Source organism: Taudactylus pleione, unplaced genomic scaffold (genome assembly GCF_031769625.1).
Source record: "Taudactylus pleione unplaced genomic scaffold, aTauple2 ptg000214l, whole genome shotgun sequence".
NCBI classification, from domain to species: Eukaryota; Metazoa; Chordata; class Amphibia; order Anura; family Myobatrachidae; genus Taudactylus; species Taudactylus pleione.
In genome coordinates, this window is record NW_028284616.1 from 15,835,993 (window position 1) to 15,861,962 (window position 25,970).

The 25,970-nt window shown below is 47.5% G+C and overlaps 1 protein-coding gene across 1 annotated transcript in view; it reads left to right on the forward strand.

Annotated features, from left to right (window-relative positions):
* The first annotated feature begins 642 nt into the window (after positions 1-642).
* Positions 643-25,970, forward strand: part of LOC148517634 (protein kinase C delta type-like) — a 60,296-nt gene continuing 34,968 nt past the window's right edge. The window contains exons 1-3 of the mRNA XM_088478488.1: positions 643-1,252; positions 12,286-12,386; positions 24,805-24,975. Of these exons, the coding sequence (XP_088334614.1) occupies positions 643-1,252; positions 12,286-12,386; positions 24,805-24,975 (882 nt within the window). The remainder of the gene's footprint in view (positions 1,253-12,285; positions 12,387-24,804; positions 24,976-25,970) is intronic.

Consider the following 25,970-nt stretch of genomic DNA (forward strand, 5'->3'; position numbering starts at 1 on the left):
CGCATCATTAAGCCCCGCCCCCTCGCTGCAATTTGCCGTGAACGGGGAATATTTAAATAACACATCATAAGGTCATTAGGGCACGCCCCCTACTTGCTGACCCGCCGGTCCGCAAGAAAAATCTCCTTATTCTGCCCACTATGAAGTGGGAAGAATGTGGAAGAAGTGCCTACTCTTCCAGGGGTGCGGGGGGTTACCTGAAAAATCGGGAGCCTCCTGCAACTTCCGGGAGGGTAGGCATGTATGTTGTAAGATCCACTGGGGCGGGGATTAATGTCCATGTTTTTATTAGACAAGGATTGCCAGGGACTAATGTCAGTAACTGAAATGTTCTCTGGGAAGCACGGGCTAATGTGTGTGCACTACATAAATAACTGGTAATACAGAATATATATATAATACATTATTATTTTTTTTTTATAAAATAGTGACAAACATAATTCAATATGCACCTTAATATAGATACATTTTAATCAGATCAATCCACATTGATAAAATGACTCCCACCCCATAATTTAGGAAACCACTATTTAATCCAGAGATAATCTCACACATGCCTCCCTATTCATGTTACATGCATATAGGCTCGCCCAGCATACACCATGTATGTAGCACAGGGATATGGGCAGGTAACTGCCACTGATGGCACATGCCACTTTTCAAAGCTGCAGCTGGCATCAGGGCAGTTTACTTTCAAACCACTGGTGGAAGAGCAACCGTTGGAAGCCAGGGATGAAGAAGGCCACCATGGAGAGGAGCATCAATTCCAGCAAGAAGGGGAAGAAGAGGTGCAGGAAGATATCATCAAGCTCAGAGGAGTTAAGCAACAACGGACGTGACATGAAGAGGAACATCATTTCCATCTCCTCCTCCGAGGAAGAGGTGAAGGTCTCCATCAAGAAGGGGAGGAAGAGATGGAGGAAACTATTATCCAGCTCAGAGGAGTTGAACCATACTGGACATGACAGCAAGAGGAGGATCCTACCTGACTCCTCCTCCGAGGAAGAGGTGAAGGTCTCCATCAAGAAGGGGAGGAAGAGATGGAGGAAGCTATCATCCAGCGCAGAGGAGAGCAAGAATGGACATGACAGCAAGAGGAGAATTATTTCTAACCCCTCTGATGAAGAGCAGGAGGTCTCCATCAAGAGACAGAAGAGATGCAGGCAGTTGTCATCTTGCCCAGAGGAGAAGATCGGAGATGAGGAGAAGAAGAAGAAGAGCAAAGAACATCACGTAGATGCAGAGAGACAGGGTAAGGGAGACTCATACATACAAACTGTTATCATACAAACACCGTGAATGACATTTTGTAGGCTGTGCTATAGTAGACAAGTGTTGAGGCCTCTATATCTATACCATTATTTGAAAATACATTTACATGTATTTATTTACATCATGCTGTTTCTTGCATCAAAATCTAATTTAGTGGTATTTGTCTTAATAGTAAATCCAAGAATGCTTATAAATGTGTTTGTACTTATTATAGTAATAGGGGGTTGCACTATATCTGGGCTGAAATATTGTGCCCCATGGACTACAACCAAACTATTAAATATTGTGGAGAAATGTAACAAATCTTGGAGAGAGATAAAGGGGAGAGAGATAAAGTACCAACTAATCAGCTCCTAACTGTAATTTCTCAAACACAGCCTGTAAAGTGACAGTTAGGAGCTGATTGGTTGGTACTTTATCTTTCTCCACTTTATCTCTCTCCAAGGTTTGATACATCTCCCCCAAGAGTATTGGTAATGTGTAAAGCACCATTTACACCACATGTATTACTGTGCAATTAAATGCGATGTACTCCTGGGTGCGAGTCATCATGACTACGGCTGCACTTGAAGGCATCCCGAATTCGCAATAAGTGCTCACAGCCCCGTAGGGCTCCAAGCAAAATTATGTGAATCCAGGCTCAGAGCGGGCCGCGAGGGGTGCGAGTTGCCGTGCCATTGCTGGTGTTTTAACGCCGTGGCAACAGCAACTTGCACCCTTCGCAGTCATTTGGATTGACCCCTTAGTGTGTAGGTGATGTAAATGGATGTGTAGAGGCTAATGGGGAGCTACCAATGACAAGGAGGCTTCAGTCGCTTGCAGTGTGGGTAGTAATTGGATGTACTGACTAATGTGAATTAGAAGTAAAGATTATGGGCTAAGTGTAATAGCCTGTGGGTTGCAGGCAGCTGCGAGATTTTGATGACTTACCCGCTAGAGTTAAAGCAGCAATAATTAGACATTATTCCCGCTTTAAATCTAAAAGCTAAATTGATATCTGTAAATAAAGCTTAATATTAACATTAGTGTCCAGTCATTTAGTAGTCATTATATCTATTGTAATTGTGATGATCACTATCTATGAGTATGAAACCCATACACATATTTACATACATATTTGTAAAATACAGGATATAGAGGCGCCACCTTAATCCTTATTGTGTTCACCTATAAAGCAGACGTCTGATGCAAGATTAAACAAACAAATAAAAATACTTTTTTAACTTCATTTTGCTATCCCCAGAACATGTGGCCCATTACATCTGGGGATTTAGAAGAATTACACTGTACTTTAGGGTCAAAAATGATTTGTGCAGCTCCGTTCCAATTTCCTGCCATACCAATCATGTCTCTTACATTATTTGTCAATAATCAATACCATGATTTACTAATGATCTCAGACTCCACCAACCATATGATAAATCCTCTGACCACATAACGTACTCAGCCAGTAATTATCTGTTACATCTTCTCCCCATCTGAAGATGGAATTACCCAACGGGACCAAGCAGAGCTGGATTGAGGCTTTGAGGGGCCCGGCACTTAAGGCTGGGGGTCACTAAAGACCAATATTTGGGATACAAAGTTTTGGTCATTGGGCTTGTTTCAGAATTGTACGTCTGGAGGCTGAAAACTCTCACTGCCGGCATCCCAGCTCAGAGTGGTGCATCCAAAGACACAGCATCAAATCACCATCTAACAGCCACGGGCCATCTTATACCCCTTTCACTTTGGAATCTCAGACTGGCAGCATGACCCGGCTTATTGTAGGGTCAATTATGTCACTGGCGTCATGTGAGATCATCTCCAAGCGCCGGCTCTTCCTATGCTGCAAGCGGTCCCAAGTCACATCGACCCAGGTTATCCGTTCACACTGCACTGCGAGCCGGGATGAACCCGTGTTCAATCCTGCTCGTTACCCGGGTTGAAATGCCGGGTCACTTGACCCAGGTTATTTCAACTGGGTCCTTTCACACTGCACAATAACCCAGGTTATTGCTTGCAGTGTGAAAGGGGTATAAGTAAGCCTACGTTTACTAACAATGGCCTATGGAACGCCTCTGCTGGGGCCAGGAAATCCGCATCAGAAGATGGAGATCCTGGCCTTGGCATGTCCACAAAATGGGGGTAACATGTCCCCATTTTGTAAATCAATCACTGTCACCATCCCCCACCCCCAAATGGCCACAGTATGTCAATCATGCTGCAGCTTAGGGGATACTGCAAGCGATCTCATGGACACTTATCAGAAAATGAGCCGTACAGATCCTCTGCATGCGCCGATCACCCATCATCGAAGCTGTAAGCAAATGATCAGGTTTGTGTACAACTCTGAATCAGGCTCATAGTGTGTGAGCCTTCTGCATGCAAATAAATGGGGACATGGCCATACATCACACACCCATTTTTCTTCACACTGGGGGCGTACACATTGCTTCCACAGCTGCTGGGCTGCCCCCTATGCTCATGTGCACAGCAGGTCCCAGCAACATTGTGATGGTTGGGAGGACATGTATACATATATAGTCATACACATATACACATACAGATATACTGTCACACACATCATATACACATACATACAGTCACACACATTAACACTTACAGATATACTGTCACACACATCAAATACACATACATACAGTCACACACATATACACATACAGATATACTGTCACACACATCATATACACATACATATAGTCACACATATATACACATACAGATATACTGTCACACACATCATATACACATACATATATAGTCATACACATACAGATATACTGTCACACACATCATATACACATACATACAGTCACACACATATACACTTACAGATATACTGTCACACACATCAAATACACATCAGACTTGCCTACCCTCCCGCATTCCGCGGGAGCCTCCCGCTATAAGCTGGGAGCTCCCGCTACCCCGGAAAGTAAAGAGAATCCCCCGGTATTTCCCACTGACCTGTCAAAGCACCACACTAAGCATGCGCGAGTCGGATGTGAAAGAGGAGGGGCCTGGCTTGAGGACGTCACGACATGCAACGTCATTTACTGTAATGTAATATGATAGGCCGGCTACCACGGAGTTGTGAGTAACGTTGGCCGCCTAGGTGTCACTGCCTCCCGAGTCTGTCTGATCTCTGACTGCAGGGTGCGGGACTGGCGGCGGCTGCAGCGTCCTCTCCTCCTCCCCGGCTGCTGTCCCAAGTCTGCTCACCTCGTTAGTAAAAAAAATATAAGTAGAGGGTGAGCTGTGCAGGAAGGCATCTTCCCCCGGGCCGGCCCGGCCGGTACACTGTAAAGGATTCGGGTCCGCGGCCGCGATGGCAGAAGCCAAGTAACATTGTCTGCAGCCTCATTGGTGGGTGGCGCTGGCCATCCACCAATCACAGTGATAGGAGTATCTGAACGCTGATTGGTGGATGGCTGGAGTATCTGAACGCTGATTGGTGGATGGCTGGTGGAAGGCTGCAAACGGCTATGCAGACTTTGAGAGAGAGCCGGAGATAGGAGGGACAACAGCAGCAGGAGACTGGTGAGTATTGCACTTCCCCCATTGATTTGAGGTCTTATTTTTAAAATGCATTTTCTTTTATCAGATTTAAGGCAGTTGGTAAATGATTTTTATTGAAGGTGAAGGGGAGGGGGGGCAGGGAAGGGAAGAACAGTTTGGGGCTTGCTATTAAGGGAGAAGGGGGGAATGTCAGGTATGGAGGTTGTCACTTCTGGAACATGCTGTTAATTTAGGGAGAAGGGGAGGTTGTCAGGTATGAGGGGGGTCACTTCTGGAACATGCTATTAAGGAAGAAGGGGGGGTTGTCAGTTATGGGGGTTGTCACTTCTGGAACATGCTATTAATTGAGGGAGGAGGGGGGATTGTCAGGTATGAGGGGGGGTCACTTCTGGAACATGCTGTTAATTGAGGGAGAAGGGGGGATTGTCAGGTATGAGGGGGGGTCACTTCTGGAACATGCTGTTAATTGAGGGAGAAGGGGGGGTTGTCAGGTATGAGGGGGTTGTCACTTCTGGAACATGCTATTAATTAAGGGAGAAGGGGGGTTGTCAGGTTTGAGGGGGTTGTCACTTCTGGAACATGCTGTTAATTGAGGGAGAAGGGGGGGTTGTCAGGTATGAGGGGGGACACTTCTAAAATATGTTATTAATTAAGGGGGGATAGGTTGTTAGGTCTGGGGGGCAGTACTGGGATGTGATTTTAATTGAGGGAGTTGTCAGGTTTGAGAATGATTATAGAGTACATTGAGAAAGGCCGGGAAGATAATCAGGACTGGGGTATGTTTCCAATGGAGGGAGGGGGTTTGTCAAGTGTGGGGTACCATATGATCATAATTGAGAGAGGCTGATGTGGGGTCTGATTTTAAACTATGGCGGAAGGGTGTATCAGATCTGTGAAATAATTTTTAATGAGGAGGGGAGGGGGCGTTTGTCAGACTTGAGATTACCACTTGCAGTGATTTAGGGGGGCTTCCATTTTCTAGGACCCCTTTTTCATATCTATTCTGCTGACTTTGGTTATGTATACAGTACCCCCGAGTTCCTGGTAGTATAGACTGCTGTTAGATCGCAGGTGTTTTTTTGCTGTTGAGCACTTGTAGAAAACCAGGGCCACTTGCTTGTATTTTTCCACAAGGCTAAAACTTGCCAGCCAGCCCCTGGTAGGGAGTGGAACTCTGGATTAAGTAGATTCAGTGCGGGTAATTACTATATACAGAAGCTAAACAGACATTTGGGTGTAGTCAATGGGAGAATTTGTCTATAGAAATTTGAAATTGGCGACACAGGCTTTTCATGTAAATGTCAGAATATAGGCTTATATGATTTGATATCAGTTGATGCATATAGCAGGGTTGTGGTTGGAATTTATTGCATACACAGATACACTTTTTTATGCTTATGATTTTAATATTTTTGATGTATAAATTCCATTATTTCATATGTCCTTAGTTACTACCCATACACAGACCTGCTCTGGCAGCAAGCTGCTCATAGTGCTATAGTTTTCAACTTCCACTGCAGGACAAATCCCTGAGTGGCAATAGATATACCCATAGGTGTAGCTAGACACACCCTTTGGGTGGAGCTGGACACGCCCCCTTGATGGCAGTCCAACCACTATCTAAAATCTTCCTGAAACTAGTTTTCAAAAGTAGGCAAGTATGATACACATACATACAGTCACACACATATACACTTACAGATATACTGTCACACACATCATATACACTTTACATACAGTCACTCACATATACACATACAGATATACTGTCGCACACATCATATACACATACATACAGTCACACACATATACACATACAGATATACTGTCACACACATCATATACACATACATACAGTCACGCACATATACATATATACTGTCACACACCTACATATGTAGTTACACGAACAGGGGTAGATTTACTAAGCCTTGGAGAGAGATAAAGTGGAGAGAGATAAAATACCAACCAATCAGCTCCTGTCATTTTACAGGCAATGTTTGAAAAATGACAGTTAAGAGCTGATTGGTTGGCACTTTGGGCCTGATTCACTATGGATCGCTATAGCTGCACGCAGATCTGCTGCAAAAATATGCTAATATTTGCAATCGCAAAGCCAACATAGAGGCACCTACTACCGCTATCTCACCTCTGTAATACCTTGCAGACCTGCGTATACATGGGTACCATCAAGTAACATTGGACCATCATGCAGAATTACAGCTGCTCTGACCTTACTCAGAAATTTTAGATGTCATCGCATGTACTCAAGCTGCGTATGCCGTCTGGAGTGGCTAATTTATGCACGCCTTGGAAATGGCATTCAAATAGACAGGCACGTCTGTGGTTCTCCAACCACTCCCCCGTCACCACCCCCAAACGCTGATGTCCTGTCCCTCTGTCTGCGATGGCTTTATATCTGTATAAGTGATCACAGTACGATCGTAATGCTAATTCATGCACGTGTACTGCAGTGCATACAAGTGACTCAAGTCCTTTATCTCTCTCCAAAGCTAAGTACTACATCTGCCCCTTATACACATACATACATACTGTCACACACACATACATACACACTGTCACACATACATACATGTAGGCAGAAACTTATACACACACATATATATCATACTGGTACACACAGTCATACATATACATTCATTCATTTACACACATACAGATAATCACACACTTAGGGCGGGATGTACTAAGCATTGCATTAGCAATGCGGTACATCTCGCCTGTCTTCCTCTACATACTGCAGTTCATTACCGTGGTATGTACCTAGAATATCGCAAAGGACAGCTACCCCGATAAGAGCTGTCCTTTGCTATGCTGCTGGGCGGAGGGATTTCCGAGTTTAATACCCAGAAGTCCCTCAGGCGTCCTTCTACGCATGCCCAGACGGCCGCGGGGGCTCATGGGAGAGATCAGATCCCTCCCAACGAGGAGTGTCCCAAAAAGAAGCCCATAGGCTTCCATTGGGTAATGCCACCTAAAGGTGGCGTTACCCATCGGGTTGATGCTTGCCGGTGTTTTGTACATATGGAGAATGCGGTAAAACCCCTGAAAACTGCATTTTCTGGAGTTTTGCAGCATTATCCTATTTAGTAAATATTGGCCTTATTCAGATATACATATAGTGTTCCTCCTCCTCCCTCTTACCTTACATCATCATTTGGCACACTGGACCTCATTCAGAGCCGCTTGCAAAATGTGAGCGCTCGCTCTGAATGAGGGCGGCCGCTTCTATGTTCAAAGCCGGCCTCCTGGCCGTTCGCTATTCTGTGGGTGACCACCCATAGCTTTAGCGAGCGGCCAGGTTGATGGTCATGATGGTCAAGACCATCGCGACCATCTGGGCTTGTGACGAGACCGTTGTGGTAGGGTCTCGTCTGCCGCAAGCCCCAGTGAGCTTTCAGCTCTAATAGAGCCGGAAGCTCACCACTGACATCATGAGTGATGTCAGTGGGGCCGCCCCCAAATGGCAGGCGTTCCGTCAGGAATGCCTCCATTTGGCCAGCCACCCCCCACCCTGCCTACAAAACAGTGCGAGCTGTCGATCACCATCGACAGCCACCCCTTTTGTAGTGAGCCCCGGAGCGAGAGAATCGACCCGCTTGAGAGCGAATAGGTGCTTGCGAGCGGGTCTAAATGAGACCCACTGTCTGTATGTGCTCCTGCTGCCTCTCCTCCCCTCCCCTCCTCTCCCCCATGCTGCTTCTACCACTGACTGTCTGTATAGTGCCATGTAGCCCCGTCCCCCTGCTCAGTACCCCCCTCCCCTCCTCTCCCCCATGCTGCTGCTAGCACTGACTGTCTGTATAGTGCCATGTAGCCCCGTCCCCCTGCTCAGTCCCCCCTTCCCCTCCTCTCCCCCATGTTGCTTCTACCACTGACTGTCTGTATAGTGCCATGTAGCCCCGTCCCCCTGCTCAGTCCCCCCCTCCCCTCCCCCATGCTGCTTCTACCACTGACTGTCTGTATAGTGCCATGTAGCCCCATCCCCCTGCTCAGTCCCCCCCCTCCCCTCATCTCCCCCATGCTGCCGCTAGCACTGACTGGTTGTATAGTGCCATGCAGCCCCATCCCCTGCTCAGTCCCCCCCCTCCCCTCATCTCCCCCATGCTGCTGCTAGCACTGACTGGTTGTATAGTGCCATGTAGCCCCGTCCCCCTGCTCAGTCCCCACCCTCCTCATTTTCAACTTCTAGTTCTGGTGCTCTTTTGCACTGAAGCTGTAATCAAAGTTGGGGGGCCCCTTGAGACAGGGGGGCAGAGGGAAGCTTTGAACTGGTTCTGGGGCCAAGATACGATTTGTGGAGCTTGTTAGCTATATCTCCTTCCAGAGCTTCACACTTGTGTATATGACAACTTCATCAATGCTCGGCAGAAACTGACTCGATTAAGGAAGGGGCGACAGGGGTGGTCGTCCACGGCCCCCCACACAAAGTGACACCTGTTCCCGGGTTGAGGGTCTCATTCAGACTCGCTCACAAGCGCTGAGCGCTCGAAAGCGGGTTGATGTTGAGGCCCTGCGCACGTGCAGCGGCCGCAATGCGAGTGTGCAAGCCCCGGAGCGAGAGAAATATTCTCTCGCTCCGGGGCTCACTACAAAAGGGGCGGCTGTCGATGGTGATTGACAACTTGCACCGTTTTGTAGGCAGTGTGGGGGGTGGCTGGCCAAACAGAGGCGTTCCCAAAGGAACGCCTGCCATTTGGGGGCGGCCCCACTGACATCACTCATGATCATCAACCTGGCCGCTCGCTAAAGCTGTGGGTGGTCACCCACAGTTTAGCGAGCGGCCAGGAGGCCGGCTCATTACAGAGAAATGGCCGCCCTCATTCAGAGAGAGCGCTCGCATTTTGCGGATGCAGGGGGGTTTCTGCGTACATAGACACCCTCCCTGACACACAAATTTTGGGGCGGAGCCAATATGACAAGCCCCGCCCCCATATACCCGCAAATCACTGCATTACATTGAGGGGGCGGGGCCTAATGGATCGAGGTGTTCGGTCCCTGTTGCAACCAGGACTGGTCCTGTAGCAGCTGCTGCATTAAGTGAAGGTATGTTTGTGTACTGTTTCAGTGTGTGTGTGTGTGTATGTATGTATGTGATTCTATGTGTATATATGTCATGGTGTATACAGTATGTTATGTGTATACTGTGTATGTGTTAGTGTCCATGTGTTAATATGTATATATGTATTAGTGTGTGTATACTGTTTATGTGTGAGTGTATGATTGATATATATATATATATATATATATATAAATTTATTTTCAGGACCCCCCCTTCAAAAAAAAAATCCTACGTTTGTCCCTGTCTTCATGTGGCGGGGGTAGGCTTTGGGTGGGTCTTTCAGGGAGGGGGGTGGACTTTGTGTGGTTTGGAGGGGCCCCCACAATTTAGTTGCACTGGGGCCCCCACAAGCCTTAATCCGGCCATGATAGTAGCAGTGCTGTCATGTGACCACACATTATAGGCAGTTGTAATGCAAACACAAATGTTGCAGACAGTCCTGTTTGTCACAAAAGGAAATATTTAGTTCACATACTTTAGATTTCTGATGCTATTGGATTAACATAGTTGATGAGATTAGAAACATTTGTGTGTATATACTGTTATTATGAGCAGAATTAAATACTATAGGGGCAATTTAATTGTTTTGTGGGCGGCGATAATTAGTGGGGGCCAAGTGTTGCAATTTAATGGTTTTGGGTACCCATTAATTAGACTAGCTGAGGGCTGCATAGGCATGAGGCTATATAAGAGTCCTCAGTTTTTGTGATTGGTCAGCAATAGGGAATTTGTTTGCTAGGCAGTTTTCTCCTTTTTGAGGCCCTTTTTTCATTAGTTGACAGTTAGCCAATTAGAGTTTCAAGGGGCTTGCATAATGAGTTTTTCTATTTAAGGCTAAATTTGAATAGGTTCAGCCTCTTTTTCAGTTGGAAGCCCCTCGCTCCCTACCCAAAACCGTGTGTTTGTCCTTTACTAAACAATTTTAAAGCAGTAGTCCGGAAGGCGATACTAACCAGCGGGCACATGTGGCATAAGTGGTTGCTGTGGGGCACTTGCCCCTTTGAAGGACAGGGAGTGTGTCCTACCTATGCGGGGTGGACAATTGGGCGCTTTCTTTGCGGAAGCGTCTGGACTGTGCCATAGTAAGGGGTGGTGAGACTTTAACAGCGCAGGTTACGCATATTGAAAGGGGGGCATCTTAGTCGTCCCCATTTTTTGGTGAGAAGTATTTGGCTAGAGCTGGGTTGTGGTAGCGCCTTCTTTTGCCACCGGTTATTAAAATAAATTCATGCAATTAGTAAATACATTAATTTGATTCGAACCAAGCACTTGTTGTCAGTGTCATTATTTTAGAGTTAAGATTAGCATAAAGTGGTTTTAATGTTTTTCACAATAAATGAATGGATGCCTTATTGCGGTCATCAGGCCTTATTAGACCAGGTTTAGACATGTAAAATGGATAAACCCGTCTACAGTCCTGGTTAGGGCGCCCAAACTGCTGTTTGGACACTCTAACTACCGGTTTATTGCACATTTTTGCTCGCATCATCCAGAGGGTGCAAGCAGAAATGCTGGTGGCTATAATGCCCACGTGGAGCAACAATTGAATTGCCCAAAACATATAGCTGACCAAAAACCCCTAATGGCCGGATTCAATTAGAGGCGAAAAGCCATGATAAGCGAAAAGCGTCCTGGAATTGAATAGGGCGATACTTCGTAAAGTGGCGAAAACCGCGCATCGGTGAAAACTTTTTGCCGATCTTGGCTTTTCAACGCTAATTGAATATGGGCCTTAGATTGACTGCAATTGGCACACAGTAGGAAGTAGGATATATGAATGGAAATATTCATGTAACTTGGCTGTCCCTGGTTGTCTGCTGTAATAAAAATGTGAGCTCAATTAGGCACTGCCACGATTATTAACACTTCATATCACGGCAGAATTTTTTTTATTTCAAATGAAAGTAGCCCCACTATGTACTAAACTGAACCCGCAAGCACAGCGGTAGTGATAACCGCTGTCCCTGTGAGTTATTTCCCCAGCATTTTGGAGCAGTCTTTCACATTTGTGAAAAACTCCTCCAGGGGAATCTGACACTGCATTGGAAGATCTCTCTCCTGAGAGTAAAGCCTCCATAGACTTAAAGCGGTTTACACCATCTGAAAATGATGTAAACTAATGGGGCCAAACTCCAAAATGATTTGCCTTTGGGACATAGGGGTCAAATCATAGTCCTCATTGATAATAATGGGGACTGCGATCTGCAGTGCTAATCACCCTTCTGCAGGAGATTTCTATGAAATGCCATGCATTAGGCTATTAATACATAGCAACAATTCATAAAATTATGTAGAAACTGCAGTTTGTACATAATTATATGAAAATAAAAACATTTGATAATTAGGCCCCTTCATGTTCTATAATATATGGGAGTTATTGAAATGTTCTCATCTCACTTTTCCATTAGGAACCAGCAGTGCTCAGTCATCCTGCCTCAGCAATGAAGTCTCTCACACCATCCAGAGACTAACGTTCTTCCGTCAGCTAGGCCAGGGTGGCTTTGGAAAGGTAAGTAATGAGGTTTTATTTGTCACAGGGGAATTACTGTATGTCTGAATTTGGATGTTAGTACAGATGTACAGAGCTACAGCACAATTTCATTCAATGTTAGTTTTGATTTGTCACTCCACCTAATGTTATTCCACACTGTACTTGCTGCATTACATGTAATTTATAGTGCTGGGTCTGTGATAGTGTCAATTCATTGTGCGCTGTGGTGTTGTTGGTGTATTATTAGGAGACAGCATTTGGGGTTATAGAAAGCATCTAAAGATACTGTAGACACATAATGCAAAAGTGTTAAGTTTAACCTCATACCATTTTAAAATTACCCTGAAAGATATAAAGGGCCTATGGTCTGACTAGTGATGTCGTGGATGTGACCTAGGGATGTCCATCGACCATTGATGATTCATAATCATTGATGGTTTATGGTTGATGTCGAATGCTTTTACCATCGATGGGGGAGAATCAGATGGTTTCCCTTCATCGATGGCACAGCATAAACAATTTTTTTTTTTCTACAAGGTGCCAGGACACGGAGCACAGCACCTCCCCTACACCTGCGAAGCCCTGTCCCCAGGTTCTGATTGGCCCACCATTGCATAGTTGGTAACCATCGAGGGGCCAATTGCTATATCAGTAACCCCACCAATGGTCATGTGAGGGTGTGGCCTGTGTTGTGCCCCCCCACCCCCACACACATATATATATATGTGATTGAGAGAGGTACACAAGCCCGATAGTTTACGTACATCTCCGATCTTTGGGCCTGATTCAGAGCTGCTCGCTATTTGCGGTCGTTCGTTCCAAACACGGGGTGGCTATTCAAATGAACCGTTCGCTCATTGCGGTCTGTTCATGCCTCTAAGTCTGAACGAGCGTGCAAAACTTGCGGTTGTAATTTTGAAAAATGCGCCCCCTGGCCGCTCGCACCATACGTCATGTCCGCTATTTATTAGATTAATTGAGTACATTGACCAGCGTATGAACTGCTCGCTATACTTGTGGTTGATTTTTCCTACCGCAATCTTGCGAGCAGTTTTGACTATAAAATAACCCAGTGACGTGGTCAATGACGCTGCTGTATTAATTATGCACACCCTTAAAACGCCCGTTTTGACCTTTAAGCACGCCTGCGTTCGGATCTCCAATCCGCGTTTTCAAGCCCCTTCCCCTGTTACCACCCACATACGCCTCCTCCTGTCACTCAAAGTAGCAGGCATTCGCTTTATAGCGAACAAACGATTTTCGGCCACACTGACTGGTTCGCGCATGCGTATTACAATCCGTACGCATGCGCAGATGAGCGAACATCGGTCAGAACGAACGAGCGGCCGCTTACGAGCGGCTCTGAATCAGGCCCTTTGTCATTCTGCACATGCGTAGGATCTGTACTGCGCATGTGCAGATCTGTGTCTGTGACAATGGTCACAGTGCTCTCTAAACCGCAGTATGATTGACATTCTGGGCAAAATTTACTAAGCGGCGGCTTCTAACCTCCGGCGGTTTGGTGGCGGTTTTGCTATCCGCAGATTTACTAAGGCCAAAACCGCTGCAAAACCACCGTCATAACACATTTTAGAATAGAATAGAACAGGGCTGTCATTTAGAAACCGCCGCAAAAGCGCCACCAAATTCCCGGCGTTTAGAACCCGCCATCAAACCGCCACCAAACCGCCAGGGTTTAGAACCCGCTGCTTAGTAAATTTTGCTCTTTGTGGTTGTTTGGGAAAGGGGAAGTGGTTTTTACAGAAAGTGGTGACGTGTCAACCCCGTTTTTCTGGGCGTACCAAGGTTAGTGGCTGCATCCTTGGACGCAGCTCCACTGGCCCCGGAAGCGTGAAACTCACGGCCATCTTGGGTAACCTGAGGGTTACTTAGATGACCGATGTTCATGCAGGTGATGCCATGCAGCTGTGGATCACAAAAGCATCCTGCTACTTTTACATATTATCGCAGAGCAGCTGCGTCCAGAGACTGTGTACAACTCTGAATCAGGCCCAATGTACATCATAAAACACTAACCTTATATATTCAAATGTGAGTTTCTAGCATTGGACCGGTAGGCTACAATTGGCGGCTGTGTCCACTTTGGCACATCCTTTTCGGAGTTTGCTTGGTTACTATAGAAACAGAGTGTATACATAAATAGAAATAATCCCAAGTACATGCAAGTAGGTAATAGCACATATACAAACATAATGATACTGTGAGCATGATACACTAATCATAATAAGCCAATAAACCACATATATAATAAAGAGAATGTAACAACTGCATTAGAGACCTAATCATAGAAAATGTACAAATCAACTAGATCTAAAAAGAAAAAAGTCTCAATAAATCTGCAGCACATATAATTGGTACCCCTGAGCATCCATCTACATAATGTAATCCTGCATTATATTGTTAACATCCTGAATGTCGTCATTCAGAACATAATGCTGTCGACATTCTGACTGTTGACAAAATATATCACACCTTGTGCTCAGCAGGAGTATGCACAAAACTAAAAGAATAAAGCTCACCTTATATCCTATGACACCATGTCTGATTCCGAACGCTGCCCATCATCCTATCATGACTGCAGTACGCTGTGATGACATAATAATAATATATATAATTATATGTATATATACACAATCATTTATGCCTGTACACACACACATATATACTTGCAGGTGTCCATCAAGTGAACCCACAATACAGATTCCAATGACGACGGCACTCATTAATAAATGATGCTTAACTGCAGAAAATATATACCAATGTTTCTATACTTTATTGCATCGTCTTCACGGTACCTTGAAGACAATACAATAAAGTATTGAAACATTGGTTCCTACTGTCTGCAGTTAAGCATAGTTTTATTACCGAGTGTCGCCATCATTGACATATATATAATCCGCCAAGATCTGTCCCATGTCATATATATAAAAATTCTTTAAAAAAAAAATCTATATATATATGCAGATAGTAGGAATAGCGCACTCATGAGAATAGTATAAAAAGTATAATTTTACTTGTAATAATGCTCACATACATCAAGGCTAAGAACTATGGGGGCGATTAAATTCAACGCGATGTTGAATAGCCACGGGAGGGAGCTCCCACAGCCATTCAATTCACCGCACTGTTTGGGCTGCTAAAGGATTTCTTCTCGCACCCCCCTGGGGATGTGGAGAGAAATCCGACCAAAGTGCCGGGCGCGCAGCTGTTTTTCTGCTTAACGCAGCGCTAACAACCGCGCAGCCGGCACTTTGGTCAGAGAATGCCGGTTAACACGCCTTAACACCCTTGTTAAGGCGCAATAACTGTCATTCTCTGACCACACAGCGCACTGAATTGAATAGCTCCGGGAGCTCGTTCCCGGCGCTATTCAATTTGCATTGGATTGAATCGCCACCTTTGTACACAGCCCAGTAATCAGCTCTTCTCAGCTGGCAGATCTCTTAGTCGCCACCGCTATAGGAGCCTCCGGGTCAGCGCTGCTTCTGGAGATAGCAGAGGACCTCAACGTCTCACATCAGTTTAGACCACGCCCTACATATATAATAAAATTAATTAAAAGTCTAAAATTAATAGCATAGTCATAATGGGGGCAATTCAACTCAGCATGATGTTGAATAGCCCCAGTAAGGAGTTCCCAAAGCAATTCAATTCACTGTGTTGTTAAGTCATACTACAGGATATCTGCTCGCACCCTCCTGAGTTGCAAACAGAAATCCAACTTCAGTGCCGGCCGCAATGCTATTTTCTGGCTTAGCGCGGAGCTAACAGCCTCGCGGCCGGCACTTTAGTCAGAGAATGCCGGTTACTACGACTAAACACCAAGCTTATGGCGCCGTAACCAGCATTATTCACCTTAAGGCACACATCCACTAGCAGACCTCAAAACGACTGCAGGATTGCAACATTGTAATCGTGCACTCGTTTGACAGTATGTGCTGCGCCCACACTGAACGAGCAGTCGGTCAGTGTAGTCACATCAATCATCCCCTAACATGCTCAACCTGACCTTATCGTCAGGTTGTTCAGCATGTTTGCCCGATAGATGTCTAAAATGACCAGCGGGAGCGCGCATTGCTGGTCGTTTTAGACATTTTAATGAACGATTTGACAATGATTAATCGTTATTGTTCAATCGCTCATTTTAATCGTGTAGTGGATGTGCGCCAATTAGTGGTTCTAGTTGGACCTAACAGCGTGGTCAATTGTATAGCTCTAGGAATTCCTTCCTAGGACTATTCAACATTGCGCTGAATGGAATTGCCCCCAATAAATGAGATAGAGACAGTAACAGGGAGTTACTAGTAGGCGGTAAATACAAGGAGCATTTCACACCAATTCCATCACATAAGAAAAACGTATGTAACATGTATGCATATACAGGGAGTCACATATGCAGTCACACATGCAGCAGATCACATATGCAGTCACACATGCAGCAGATCACATATGTAGTCACACATGAAGCAGGTCACATATTTAGTCACACATGCAACAGGTCACATATTTAGTCACACATGCAGCAGGTCACATATGCAGTCACACATGCAGCAGGTCACATATGTAGTCACATATGCAGTCACACATGCAGCAGGTCACATATGCAGTCACACATGCAGCAGATCAGATATGCAGTCACACATGCAGCAGATCACATATGCAGTCACACATGCAGCAGGTAACATATGCAGTCACACATAAAGCAGGTCACATATGCAGCAGATCACATATGCACTCACACATGCAGCAGGTCACATATGCAGTCACACATGCAGCAGGTCACATATTTAGTCACACATGCAGCAGGTCACATATTTAGTCACACATGCAGCAGGTCACATATTTAGTCACACATGCAGCAGGTCACATATGCAGTCACACATGCAGCAGGTCACGTATGTAGTCACATATGCAGTCACACATGCAGCAGGTCACATATGCAGTCACACATGCAGCAGATCACATATGCAGTCACACATGCAGCAGATCTCATTCCTATGCAGATAAACATACAGGGTCACACATACAGAGCATCATACATGCACACATAGGACCTCATTCAGAGTAGCTCGCAAAAAGCGAGCGCTCGCTCTGAATGAGGGCGGCCGCTTTGTTTTTTCTTGCCGGCCTCCTGGCCACTCGCAAAGCTTTTAGCGAGTGACCAGGTGATGGTCGCGATGGTCGAGACCATCGGGGCATGCGACGAGACCCTTGGGGTAGGGTCTCATCTACCGAGAGCCCCAGGTAGCTTCCTGCTCTAACAGAGCAGGAAGCTACCTACTGACATCACTGTTGATGTCAGTAGGGCCACCTACAAACGGCAGACGTTCCTTCAGGAACGCCTCCGTTTGTCCGGCCACCCCCCTCCCCATCTACAAAATGAGACGAGCTGTCGATCAACATCGACAGCCGCCCCTTTTGTAGCGAGCACCGCAGCGAGTGAATTTTGTCACTCGCTCCGGGGCTTGCGCACACGCACATCGGCCGCTGCGCATGCGCAGGTCCTCACCATCGACCCGCTTGCGAGTCACACATAGTTTGAGACACTTACACACACACACTTAAACAGTAGTTAAACTCTCTCTTATCTTGTAGGTCAGGTACTGGTTGTTCTAGTTGTCACAGATAAGCCCTCTGCTCCATGATACCAGAGCAGCCAGATAAGCAGGCAGGAGGCAGTACAATGGTCCATTTAGCCACGCCCCCTGTCCTCAGAACACACCCCCTCCCTCTGCTTATCCTACAGCACTAGCAGCAGCACTTCAATTTAAAGGTGCCCATCCACTAGCAGACATGAAAACGACTGCACAATTACGACATTGTAATCGTGCAGTCGTTTGTCAGTATGTGATGAGCCTGCACTGAACGAGCAGTCGTTCAGTACAGGCTCAATCATCATCTGCAAACATGCTCAACCTGACGTTATCGTCAGTTTGATCAGTATGTTTGCAAGATGATAGATGTCTAAACGACCAGTGGGCACGCACCTCGCTGGTTGTATTAGACACTTTTGCAAATGATTTGCAAACGATTGTTATCGTCCAATCGCTCAACTTAATCGTCTAGTGGATGGGCACCTGTAGTTAATGTCCCCCCACAGGCAGCACAAGGCAGCTGGCAGCCTGTGACAGGATTTTTTTTTTTTGTCAACACTACCAGCTAATCTTTTGGGTGGCGAGACAATTTTCACGATGGGCCTGCAGCTCCACCCGCCCCATTTATTAATCCGACCCTGGAATTACACCTTTTATTAAATTTAACATTTCCATTGTTTCGATAAATTTGCCACGCAACATAAGTTATGGTTTAAATTAATATTGCCTTTATTACATGTGGCACTTTTGTATGTGTGTGATGTTTGTCTTTACACTGTACAAGAAATGCTGTTTCACTGAAATGCAACCTGCAAGGTACAAATCTGTGGCATTAAAGGTATTACAAGAGTAAATGTACTAAACTGTGGATTAGAATGCAGTTTGAAAACAGAAATCAGATGAGGGGTTTAATATCTAAGCTTCCAGGCCTCTCCTTTTACCCCTGGCCATTGGATACCAGGATTGTACTATGAAAATATATTACAATAAATATTGCATCTATAAACGAATAAAAACTATGGTCTAAACAAATAAAGGCCCTCATTCAGAGCCGTACGCTCTGAGCAGAGCGCACGCTCTGAAAGAGGGCCGGGCTCCATTTTCATGGAGCGTCCTCCTGGACGCTCGTATAGCTGTGGGTCACCACCCACAGGCTATACGAGCGTGCTTTGTGATGGCCGCGATGGTCGAGACCATCGCGACCATCGAAATTGCGAGCCGGAGCCTGCGGTTGAGGTTTTCAACCGCAAGCTCCGGAGTGATTTTGGCTCTATCAGAGCCAAAATCACTCCCACTGACATCACTAGTGTCAGTGGGACACATGCTCAGTGCGCATGCTCAGTGCATAACATCGACCCACTTGCGAGCGGACAGCCACTCGCGAGTGGGTCTGAATCAGGCCCAAAGTATGCTCTTGAGCTTAAAGAAATAAATCATGTCCCTGATTATAAAAAAAAGCATAACTAATAATTAGTTGTTCAAGAAAACAATGCTGCGCCCATAATAAATACCTACCTAGCATCTTCTTTCTTTCTTATGCTGGGGAATATGGTAATCCATATGGGAAAGAGAAAAAACATATGGGCCAGATGAAATTAGCCACAGATTGAGTCTTGCGGTCTGTCCCCCTACAAATGTGCTCAGAGCTATTCAATTACAAACCCACAAGCAGCCCAGGAACATCAGCTAAAGCTTGTTTATACTTCCAGCATCCAGAGGTACGAGGAGAAATTAGCATTAACTGCCAGGACCTCTTGCTGTCTCCATAATAGGTCCAGGGTGCGCGGGGCACACCCTGCACCCATAGTATTATTTACCTACCGGAGTCCACGTCGGTGCAGGGATTCATCGTTGTAAAAACGACCGGAAAATGGCAGGCGCAGCCATTTTACAATCGTTTGCACAGTACAGAGAAAATGGCCACCGCGGCCGTTTTCCCGGTGACTAGCGCATACTCTATAGAGTCTGGGCCCAGAGTCTATAACTCCGGTGCTGACTGCACACAGCTCAGTACGCTGCCGGTCGCCGGACAGAGAGGAGGGGGCCCGTGTCGGAGACTGCACATGGGCCCCCTCCTCTCTAGAAATGCCCCTGGGTCCTGGGGGCAAATGAAAATATACACATCCCCTCACACATCACTCAGAAAGAGGATGCTGGTGCTGCTCAGTGGGTGCGATCTCCAGAAATGTTACAGGGGAAGGGGGCAACCCTGGGCCCCTACCGGGTCCCTCACACAAGCCCAGGCCCCGGTAAACAGTACCCGCTCCCCCTTTTGGCACCACTGCTACCTGCTGGCTCTGAGCTGCTCAAGTGTCTATAATTGAATAGTTCCGGGTACTTTAGCTAACAAAACAAACTTAATGACTCACGGCTAATTGAATCTGCCCCTTCGAATGAATGGTCCACTCCCGAGAAGCACCTGACTGTCCCTACACCAAATGATTTAAGCTCCAGTGAGTAGGGAAAGGTAATAGGTAGCTAAGCAGGAGCGATCTCTTACACTGCTCAGCCAATCACATACAGTATGAGAGCAGCAGCAAATCCTTTGTTAAAATAAATAATAGATAATTCAAGTCTATATGTGCAAAGTGGGAAAACTAGGTACAATACTGCATCTAATGCACACTTAGGGCCTGATTCAGACCCGTTCGCAAGCGCTGAGCGCTCGCAACCGGGTCGATGGTGGCCCAAAGCACATGCGCACGACAGGGGCGGCTCAGTCATGCGCATGCGCGAGACCCGGATAGCGACGGGCACTCCGTCGCTCCGGGTCTCGTACCAAAGGGGGCGTGCTGTCGATGTTGAGTGACAGCACGCCCCCATTGGCGGGCGGGCCGGGGGGTGGCTGCCCAAACAGAGCCGTTCCCATATGAACGCCTACCGTTTGGGGCTGGGCCCCCCTGACATCACAAGTGATGTCAGTGGAGAGATTCCGGCTCTGTTAGAGACAAAATCTCTCTGGGGCTTGCGGCAACGAGACCCTACCACAAGGGTCTCGTCGCAAGCCCGATGGTCGTGATGGTCTTGACCATCGCAACCATCTTCCTGGCCGCTCGCTATAGCTGTGGGTGGTCACCCACAGCTATGCGAGCGGCCAGGAGGCCGTTCTAAAAGCGCTCTGTCAGAGCGTCCGGCTCTGAATCAGGGCCTTAGCAGACTGATTTACATTCATACAACTCCTCACATCAGTGGCTGCAAACTTTTTCTCCAGCAGACAGAGAAGCTGAGAGGGGGCGGAGGGAGGTACATATACAAAGTACCTGTCCCAGGTCCACTTGGAGCCTCATCCTCACGTCCGCGGCCTTAGCTAAATTGTATTATGGGTTGGGGAAAATGACAGTGCAGACCAAAAGCTTCTTATTGTTCTGTCTTATTTAATAAAATAGTAAAATCCTTGTTGGCAGTGGGGTAACTAGGGCAGGGCGAGCGGGCACGTGCCCTGGATGCCGTGGGACCCATGGCGCAGGGGGGCACCGCCAACCACGGTACCGACCTGCCCTAGATAGCCAGTGTAGTGCTGACCGCAGTGAGTGCGGTCACTGCTACACATTTACTCAGGACCGGTGCTAGGCTTCCATGCGCCCAGCACCGGTCCTGTGCTGCACACACAGCCGAGCCCCTTCCCTCCTCCTAAGCGCCTACCCAAAAGCGCCAGGTGGAGGGTGGGAGGTGGGCTCCGGCTGGTGTATTTACACACATATCGCCGCCAGCGCCAGTGGCATAAGTTCATCCCAGACGCCCGGAGGCAAGTTATAATTTGGTGCCCCCCCGTCACAGCCGCTGACACTGTAATGTAGCAATTCTCATGCAGACAGGCTATAGATAGACTAAGACAGCAGCTGATGGTCTGACACAGAGTTCTCCACTAGTGTATGGTGGCTTATCAGGTGCCATGAAGGGCCATGATGGTACATAGTTACAGCCCTAAGTGGGGTGAATATGTTGTGGACAATGGAGGAGGTGCCCTCTTTAGAGCTGGAGCCCGGCGGCAGGCGCCTCCATTGTCTCCCATAGTTCTGCCCCTGTATCTGTCACTGTCCTATAGTATGTATCACAATACGTCCTGGCGCACCCAGAACAGTTATATTCGGTTCTCCAGTATAAAGATTAATCATAACCCTGCCCATGATATGTATATATATATATAATCTCCGTGCCACACATATAATATATAGTAAGTATAGATCATCAGCCTGTCCTGCACATACAGTAGATAGCTATGTGTGCTGCTGCTGCTGCTGCCCGCCCTCTCATCTTCTCCTCCTCTCCAGCCTTTGATGGATTTTACACTACGCCACGGATACAATTTTCCTTCCCTCGCAGAAAGGTGCTGTACCACGTCCCCGGTGCAGGTAAACAGCTATTCCGGGCCGCCTCTCCATCCATCCTGTCTCCTACCGCCCCCTCCCAGGTTTAGGGGACGCATAGAGAGGAGAAGACCATTCCAATGGGGACTGCTGGTAGCTGCCAGGAGGGTGATTCAGGACTGTGACTGGCAAGAGGGTGCGAGGCAGGGGCTTGGCAATAGAGGGGGCTTCAGAAACTTATCATGGACTAGCAGAGAGAGGGGGCATTGCTAATATTCGGGGACATGCAAAAGCTGAGGTACAGGGTAATAGGAGTGGGCAACATGGCAGAACCCAAAGGGAGAGGGAGGTGATAGTTCTGGGGGGCAAAGGGAGGGGAGCTCTTACCTGTGGCTGAGCTCTCAGACAGCAGGGGCTGCCGGCTCCCGATCAGCCAGTTTTATTTCTCCGGGAGGTGGTCCACCACGCAGATCCTGTCTCCCGGGTCCCAGCCGCACTCTCCACAGACAGTGTCTCCACCACCACGGTCCGTCTGCACTCTGCAGTGTCGGGCGGCTCTTCAGAGGAGCACGGGGCAGGCGCAGGATGAGGTCGCGGGCGGTCACATGATACGTGGTGACGTCCGCGGCCCGCCGAGAGCACAGAGTGTGTAGTGGAGCCGGAGGAGGAGCGCCGCTGATGCTGATTGGCGCTCAGCTCGGCGGCTCCTCTCTCTTTTATTTACAGACTAGTGAAGCCGGCGGTAGCGATATAGGGGTAGGTATAGATGCGGTGGAAGGAAGTGGAACGGCCGGGACCCTGGATACAATGGAGCCAGATGCCCCCTTCAGGGCTGGGCGCCCGGCGGCAACTGACTCCATTGTCTCCGGGAGTTCCGCCACTGGCCAGCGCGGCAGCGATGTGTGTGTTAACCAGCCAGCAGCCAATGAGTCAGACAGACTCTCATTGGCTGCTGCTGCTGCACACACATCGCCGCCGCCCGGCAGCAATGTGTGTGTTAATCACTGGCCAATGAGAGTCAGACAGACTCTCATTGGCTGCTGTGCCCGCTGCAAGAGCCGGGCTGGAGCTCACTCATGAGCTTGGTCTTCCGGCTCCTGCAGTGGCTAACGGGAGAGACGTCACAACGTCTCTCCCATAATGCAGAGCGCGAAAGCCCAGGAGGACTACGGTGGTTTGGACGGCAGTGGGAGCAGGAGCCGGGATTAAGGTAAGTGGTTTTTCTTTAACTCGTGTGTTGCATCGGGGTGGGGGGGGACCACTACTGGGGAGAGGGCTACTACTGGGGCACTGCATCGGGGGGAGGACCCACTACTGGGGGCACTACTGGGGAGGGGGCTACTCCTTTGGGCACTGCATGGGGGGACTACTGGGGGCATTGAATAGGGAGGACCACTACAGGGGGCACTGGATAGGGGGATCACTACTGGGTGTACTGTATAAGGGGCACTGGATAGGGGGATCACTACTGAGGGCCTGCATAAGGGGGACCACTACTGGGGGCACTGCATGGGGGGGACTATTGGGGGCATTGAATAGGGAGGACCACCTCAGGGGGCACTATATAAGAGGCACTGGATAGGGAAATCACTACTGGGGGACTGCAGAAGGAGGAACACTACTGGGGGTACTGTATAAGGGGCACTGGATAGGGGGGATCACTACTGAGGGCCTGCATAAGGGGGACCACTACATGGGGCACTGCATAAGGGGGATCACTACTTGCATGCATACGGGAGACCACTACTGGGGGCACTGTATAAGGGGCACTACTGGGGGCCTGCATAAGGGGGACCACTACTGGGGGCACTGCATAGGGCGGACCACTACATGGGGCACTGCATAAGGGAGATCACTACTGGGGGCACTGTATAAGGGGCACTACTGGGGGCCTGCATACGGAGGACCACTACTGGGGGCACTGTATAAGGGGAACTAATTGGGGCTGCATAAGGGGGACCACTACTGGGGGTACTGTATAAGGGGCACTACTGAGGGCCTGCATAAGAGGAATCACTACTGGAGACATTGCATATTGGGGGTACTCTATTAGGGGCACTACTGGGGGCCTGTATAAGGGGAACCACTACTGGGGGCACTGTATAAGGGGAACTAATGGGGCTGCATAAAGGGCACTACTAAGGGCCTGCATAAGAGGAATCACTACTGGGGACATTGCATACTGGGGGAACTGTATTAGGGACACTACTGGGGGCCTGCATAAGGGGGACCACTACTGGGGGCACTGCATTAAGGTGCATATGGAATGGAAAGGAATGTTCAGAGTGATGAGAGAGAGCTGTGTGTCATGTTGATAACCCCATTTTTACGTGGCCATGCCCCTTGTGACCACGCCTCTCTTCTCTTCGTGCCACATAGGAGGGGGGGGCTCCATTTTAAAATTTGCCCTGGGCTCCATATACCCTAGTTACGCCACTGCTTGTTGGACAACAACACATTTGCCTTCATGTTCCTGTGTTGTTTATGAGGCTGACACTGTGATATTTCCTCTAGGTCCTGTTGGCAGCAGACTCACGTAGCAGCCAGTTGCTGGCTGTCAAGGTCATCAAGAAGAGGGATCTGCTCGCCGAGGGCAAAGAACTCGCGTTTGTGGAACGGAGGGTGTTAGAAGTTGCACATGGGAGCGCCTTCCTCACGCATGCCTACTTTGCTCTGCAGACCAAGGTACTGCTGTGATTGCTTCTTTATTGCTTAATATCCATACATACCATATACAGTCAAGTGCATAAATATTGGGACATTGACAGAATTTTCATATTTTGGCCTCTATTCACCACCACAATGTCTTTGAAATGAAACAAACAAGATGTGCTTTAACTGCAGACTTTCAGATTTAATTTGAGGGTAATTACATCCAAATCAGGTGAACGGTGTAGGAATTACAACGGTTTCTATATGTGCCTCCCACTTTTTAAGGGGCCAAAAGTAATGGGGCAAACTAAACAATCCTAAATCTAACTTTCACTTTTTAATACTTTGTTGCAAATCCTTTGCAGGCAATTACAGCCTGAAGTCTGGAACACATAGACAACACCAGACGCTGGGTGTCATCCCTGGTGATGCTCTGCCAGGCCTCTACTGCAAATGTCTTCAGTTCCTGCTTGTTCTTGGGGCATTTTCCCTTCAGTTTTGTCTTCATCAAGTGAAATGCATGCTCAATCGGATTCAGGTCAGGGGATTGACTTGGCCATTGCATAACATTCAACTTTTTAGCCTTAAAAAACTCTTTGGTTGCTTTTGCAGTATGCTTCGGGTCATTGTCCATCTGCACTGTGAAGCACCGTCCAATGAGTTCTGAAGCATTTGACTGAATATGAGCATATGATATTGCCCGAAACACTTCAGAATTCATTCTGCTGCTTTTGTCAGCAGTCACATCATCAATAAATACAAGGAAACCAGTTCCATTGGCAGCCATACATGCCCACGCCATGACACTACCACCACTATGCTTCACTGATGAGGTGGTATGTTTTGGATCATGAGCAGTTCCTTTCCTTCTCCATACTCTTTTCTTCCCATCACTCTGGTACAAGTTGATCTTTGTCTCATCTGTCCATAGGATGATGTTCCAGAACTGTAGTGGCTTTTTTAGATGTTGTTTGGCAAACTCTAATCTGGTCTTCTTGTTTTTGTGGCTCACCAATGGTTTACATCTT